This window comes from Myotis davidii, unplaced genomic scaffold, assembly GCF_000327345.1.
Source record: "Myotis davidii unplaced genomic scaffold, ASM32734v1 scaffold638, whole genome shotgun sequence".
Lineage (NCBI taxonomy): Eukaryota > Metazoa > Chordata > Mammalia > Chiroptera > Vespertilionidae > Myotis > Myotis davidii.
This window is the reverse complement of record NW_006289391.1, coordinates 688566-694987: the sequence shown is the minus strand read 5'-3', so window position 1 is coordinate 694987 and position 6422 is coordinate 688566. Positions and strand designations below refer to the sequence as shown.

The following is a 6422-nucleotide window of genomic DNA, read 5'->3' as shown; positions in this document are numbered from 1 at the left end:
CTGGCTGCCCAGGGCTCGCACTGCCTGAGCCCCACCGTGCCCCAAGCCTGTGCCCCATGTTCTCTGGGCCCCACCTCCTCCTCAAATCCTCCCATTCTTCAAAGCCTAGTTCAAACCCTGCCACCTCCAGAAGGGCAGAGAGCTGGGCTGTCTGGGCTCTGCCTGCTCCAGAGCCCCGTCCAGAACTCAGCACAGAGCAGCTGGCAGGGGCGCCTTGGGGACATTTTGCTGGAACACGAGAGGAGGCCAAAGCTGGGACGCTTGTCAGACTCTAGCCCAGTGATGGCGAACCTTTTGAGCTCGGCGTATCAGCATTTTGAAAAACCCTAACTTAACTCTGGTGCCGTGTCACATACAGAAATTTTTTGATATTTGCAACCATAGTAAAACAAAGACTTATGTTTTTGATATTTATTTTATATACTTAAATGCCATTTCACAAAGAAAAATCAACCAAAAAAATGAGTTTGCGTGTCACCTCTGACACGGTGTCATAGGTTCGCCATCACTGCTCTAGGCAGAGGTAATTATGAAGGAAGGGACTGCGCTCGGAGTTCACCCCCGAGATACAGGACCCTGGCATCTTCAGCTTGGAAATCCGGCCCAGGCCCTGGGAGCCACCTTCCCACTGAAGCTCTGGCCGGTATCGGAGATGGCCTCGGGGGCCATGAACGCCGGGGTGCCGGCCGTGCTGGACAGCTGGGCGTCGTTCCCCTCAAACTGGTTGCTGACGCCGAAGTCGGCGATCTTCACGTGTCCGTCGTCCCCCAGGAGCAAGTTGGACGGCTTGATGTCCCTGTGGACGATCTTCTGGCAGTGCACTGCGGAGAGAGGCAGCTGGAGCGCCGGCCGGGCCCGCGGCCCAGGCCGTGGCCCAAACCCGCCCCCCAGCCAGGGAAGCCTGTCTGAAGCCAGCTGAGAAGGCGCCCACACACACTCCTCTCAGGGGGACCCCAGAAGAGGACTCCAGGGCCCTCTGCTCTGCTCTGCAGAGAAGGCACTGAGGCCGGGTCAGGCGGTCCAGACCCAGGACTGGACTCTTAGGGGCCTTGGGACTCCAAGTCCAGTGCTCTCTCCATGGCGATCAAGGCACCTGTTACTGAGGGGCAGGTCAGAGGAAGTGGGGGGAGGGGAGGCACAGGCCATCCCTGGCTCTCCCAGAGATGACGTGGGTACGGTCTGCAGGCCCAAAGCCTATCAGTCTTCCCCAGTCCCTTCCCCCACCCAGACGGCCAGAGATGCTCCTGCTCCTTGGACCCGGGTGGGATTGCAGGGCAGCCTGCAGAGGCACTGCCTGAGCCCTGTGGACTCTGGGCTGAAGGAGGTCCAGGGAAGGGGGCATCCCAGGCCTTGGGCCTGCAGGATGCACATGGCTGACCGGGTAAAGGTCAGCCTTCGCTAGCGGCTGGGAACTCTTCCTGCTTCTGGGGCTCAGCGCTGCTGGGAAGAGACAGGCGGCTCAGGCGGGGAGAAGGCACTGACCCCGCCCCAGGGCCATGCACTGTAGGCTCCCTCCTCAGCTAACACTTTCCCCTGGACAGACAGACCCAGGATGCTGGGAAGGAGGAAAGATGGAGAGGGAAACAGGGGAGGGGAGGAGGAGGGGAGGAAGGCCGGGGGCCAAGGTAACGAGTGAGTGCGGGTTCTATAACAACACCAATGGTCCTGCAGTGATGGTACCAGATGAGCACAGGGATCTGACACACATCTATCCGTCTCAAAGGCTGTGTGTTTGACCATGGACAGTGTCTCAAATTCTTATCTCAAACCCTGGCCTCCCCGCTGAACGCCAGGCTCTCTGTCCACATGGATTTCCAGTAGACAGCTCAATTTTCTCAAGAAGACGTCTAATACAGAACTCCATTTCTCTGTCAGGAACCCCAGCACTGTCACCGCCAAACAAACAGAACAGAAAACCCCTGCTCCCCCTCTAGTCTTTTCCTTTCTGTTAACAGCATAGGGTCTCTCTCTCTCTCTCAGACCCCACAGCCAACTCATCAGCAAGTCCCACAGACCCAACTCGAAGATCTATCCCAGATCCAGCTGCTCTCACAGCTGCATCACTGAATTTGCTCCATCTGTAAGCATCAGGCTGGACGCTCCCACCAGAGCCTTCCCGGGCTGCCTCAAGTCTGCCTTCGAGGGACCAGAATCGCGAGGCAGTCCTTCATTCGCTTGCCTGTCAGCCCCTGGCGCTCACCCATCCACCCAGGGAGCCCTTCACCTTCATTAGCTGGTATTGATGAGGCTTTGCCCAAAAGTCAGGTGGGATTAGCTCATTTTTGTTTGTTTGTTTGTTTGTTTTGGGGGGAGCTGTTGAGGGGAAAAGAGGGTGGGAGATAGATCCTCAACTGAGAAGAAAGTCCCAGGATAGGAAAGGGGTGGAGGCCAAGCTGGTGCACCCACCAATGACCACACCAGAGTAAAAATGCCCCCTGCCTATACCTCAAGGCCCTTGCTAGGGACTTTCGGCAAAGTTTCCCCACATGTACAAAGAGAATATTAATCTGGGGGCATAAGAGTGGCCCAAATGCGATAAAGACAGTCCTGGTTCCTGTCACCTCTGCTGGGCTCTCATCTCAGGGCTCCTGACAAACCAAGCTAAGATCTTAGAGAGAGGGGCCCCACTCCTGCTCCCCAAACCAGGCCAGAAGCCCAGGTGTCTGGGGGCCCTCCCCAGGACTGGTGCTGGCCACCCCACCTCCTTCCTTCTCCTCCCACTGCCACTGCCCTAATCCAGAACTCACCATCTGTCACTTGGCTGCGGAAACAGCCTCGTCCCTAACCAGCTGGCCGCCTCTCGCCCTTCAGCCAGCCACCCGGCAGCTGCTGGACAGAGCTTTCTAAGGTGTCACCCTATCACGCCTCTCTGCTCCTCAAAGCCTCCGAGCTCACAACACGACAGCATGAAGTCAGGAATGTCCTCTGCGGAGGCATTCCCGGCCCTCAGGCCTCAACCAGACTGAACTTCTTCCCATTCTCCAAGAGTCCACGCCCACCCGCTCTGTGCCTCTGCCCACCCAGTTCTCTCTGCCTGCTATATTTCTCCCACCATCCCGCCAGCCTGGCCAACGAACTCCTACTCATCCTTCAGGACCCTGGTCCCAAGTGGCATCCTCCAGGAAGCCTCCCTCGGCCCTCAGTGCTCTGACAGCCCCGTGCCTCCCCAGCTCTGGCAGGCACTGCACTGTGCCATCTGCCTGCTTAGATTCCTGTCCCTCCTCCTGGGCATGAGATCCTTGTCAACTCCCTGCCCCCAGCTCTCACTCAGTAGGTGCTCATAAGTGAGTGGATAAGTAGGAATAAAGGGACTTAGAGATAGAGGCTAAGATAACATCCTCCCTCCTGAGCTCTTGTCCCTTAGGGCCCCTCACAGTGAACCCCCACTGCCACCACCCACAGGCTCCATGACAGCACAGGCTCCGAGCGGCTGGTCGTGCATCTCCTCCTTCCCACCCCTCCTGAGGCCCTGCAGAGAGGCTGAGCGTGGCTAAGAACTCAGCGGGGGAGAGAGCCAGACAGAACACCCAAGGCGCAGAGTCACTTGATGATCACCAGGCACCAGGAAGGACCCCATTTCCCTACCAGCGGTCAGCAAACTGCGGCCCCTTGAGTGTGGCTCTTCCACAAAATACCACGTGCGGGCGTGCATGTACAGTGCGATTGAAACTTCGTGGCCATATTCAAGGGGCCAAAGAGCCGCATGTGGCTCGAGAGCCGCAGTTTGCCGACCACTGCCCTAGCCTTTTAGGAGGTTTAGGCCTCGCCCCCAGGTCCATGGCCCCATTCCCAACTGAAGCTGATTGGCAGATCAGCACTGACTGACAACGCAGGCTCAGAGCCTTTTCAGCCTGGGCTCCGCCCCCTCCGGTGTCTCCCACCCCTGTCCCCTGCCCCCTGTCCCCATCCCCAGTCCCCCGTCCTAGGCGGGAGGCAGGCGGCCCCTCACTCACAGTACTCAAGGCCCAGGATGATGTCCCTCAGGTAGAGGCGAGCTTGCTCCTCCGGGAAGGGCTTGTCGCAGGGCACCTCCATGACCGGCCTGTGGAGGGAGGGGCGAGGGGTGTTCAGCTGAAGCAGGCTGAGTAGAGGCAGACAGCAGGGGAAGGGGAACCGGGGCGGGGACCTTCAGGCCACTTGAGACCTCCCAGGAGCCCTCTATCCTCAAGTGGGTCCCCAGAACCTAAGATATTAGCTTTTTCCTCCCATATGTGATACAAAAAGACACAAATATCCCTTCAGATCACTGTCATTTCAAATTAGCGTTATCTTAATTTCTGATGGGCGATAATCCTTCTTCGAAGTGCTTTATTACCTATAATCAGACAGTTGTAAAGATGCCACATTGTGCCATCTTTTTCACACTGCAGGTCCAGACCCAATATAGAGCCACGAAATCAATTTAGTGGGGACCACCCCAAGCTGAACCCTGACACTGCTGTTTTCCTAATGAAGTAGAATATATCCGAGTAGATCCTGTGTAATACGGACATGCGCTGTTTAGTAAAACTTTGGTTTCAGCGGAAACCGGTTTGGCTCAGTGGATAGAGCATCGGCCTGCGGACTGAAAGGTCCCAGGTTCGATTCCGGCCAAGGGCATGTACCTGGGTTGCCGGCACATCCCCATTAGGAGATGTGCAGGAGGCGGCTAATAGATGTTTCTCTCTCATCTAACTCTCTATCTCTCTCCCTTCCTCTCTGTAAAAAATCAATAAAATATATTTTAAAAAACAAAACAAAACAAACAAACAAAAAACAAACAAACAAACTTTGGTCTCAGTGACAGATGCAAATGGCAATGTGAACCATGCTGCTCCCTCTGAATGGAGGTCAGAAACATCTGCAAGGCCCTGAGAGAGCAGCTCAGTTGGTTAGAGTGTCGTCCGGATACACCAAGGTTGCAGGTTTGATCCCCGGGCAGGGCACATACGAAAATCAACCAATGAATGCATCAATAAGTGGAACAACAAATCGATGTCTCTCTCTCAAATCAATAAATTACAAAACACACACATTTGAAAGCCCCCGAGTCTGAAACGGACACCATGGCCTGTCTCCTCCCCAGTTGGTCTTTAGGAGCCCCCCAGCAGAGAGACAAGTTATAGCCTGGATTCAAGGCCTCAGCAATTAGGGCTTCCAGTCCACCCAGGCCCATGGCCACTGTTCCGTGTCCGCTGCTTTGCAAACATCCTGAGACGGCCAAAGAAGGCAGACGTGAGTGAGATCCCTGGGTTTCGTCAGTGACTTGCTGTGTGGTGCTGGGCAAGCCACTTACCCGCTCTGAACCTCAGCTTCCCCTCTTGTAAATGGGAGTGAATGGAGTCCCACCCACCCCACTCACAAACTTAACAAGCCGCAGGAACTGTTTGCAATTTGAATACAGGTAAGAGAGGTAAGAGTTGAGTCCCTTCTCTACACTTTTGCTTGAGAAACACTCCGTTCTACTCCTCTTCCATCAAAATCTTCTTTCCAGTTCTTCCAGGCCTGGTTCAGAACCCACCCCTCTTCCAGAGGCCTCCCTGACTACACTACTCCGGCCTCACTGACTTCTTTCAAAGGACTGTCCTCTTGGTCTCTCATCCCCCCCACCTCCGACCCCCCGCCCCCCGCCAGCTCAGAGCTTCCCAAAGCAGGGCCTGGGCCTCTGCCTTCTCCCAGAGCAGCTGAGCCTAGGACTGGGGACACAGGAAGGGAAAGGAAGGCCTGGGTGAGCCTTGACCTGCCTGATTGGAATGGGGAACTCACCCCTTTCTCAGGAGGTCAAACACTGAAAGAAAAGAAAAGAAAAGAAGGTAAGATGCAGCCAGGCTGGCAGAGCAGGTGATGCCAAGGGCCCTCCCTGCTCTGGAGGGTAAAGGAGGGGGCAGGCAACCAGGCATCCTTGAGGGAGGGACAGGACAGGGGTCCCACGGCATCCGAGGAGGTAAATGGGTAAGAGTGGGGTCTACCATGGACCTGCCTCATCTGATACAGCGTGGACCCCTTTCACGGGGCAAGGATGGGGTAACTGAGGCCCAGAAGGGGCAGAAATTTTCCTAACGGTCATAACAGATAGGCAGGTAGGAGAGGGGGTGGAGCCTAAGCCGTGGCCTCTCATTTGTAAGCCAGTGTTCATTCCTTCTGCCCCTTTTCCTGTGGCCTCCAGAGCCCAACCATGAATCAGGCACCGGGAACTTAATTTAACAACAACATTAGCATTCACAGTGAGTATGTCTTCTCGCATGTAATGACTCATTCACTCCTCACATCAACCCCATGTGGCGGACACCATTATTACCCCCATTTGACAGGTGAGGAAACTGAGGCACAGAGCTATCAGACAGGGTCTGGGAACCCACATCAGGGAGCCTGCTTCTTGTGTCTACTCGGCCCATTGTCTCTCTGATCAGCAGAGTGGGCACTTGGAAATATCTGTTAGACTC

General features: G+C 55.6%; 1 protein-coding gene across 4 annotated transcripts in view; it reads right to left on the bottom strand.

Annotated features, from left to right (window-relative positions):
• The window catches only part of CAMKK1 (calcium/calmodulin-dependent protein kinase kinase 1, alpha), a 24319-nt gene that overhangs the window by 9562 nt on the left and 8335 nt on the right, over positions 1-6422 (bottom strand). For all 4 annotated transcript variants that reach the window (XM_006761484.2, XM_015562450.1, XM_015562449.1 and 1 more), the window contains exons 8-10: positions 5746-5767; positions 3954-4042; positions 622-821 (exon numbers count right to left, since the gene is read on the bottom strand). In XM_006761484.2, coding sequence (XP_006761547.1) covers positions 622-821; positions 3954-4042; positions 5746-5767 — 311 coding nt within the window. The remainder of the gene's footprint in view (positions 1-621; positions 822-3953; positions 4043-5745; positions 5768-6422) is intronic.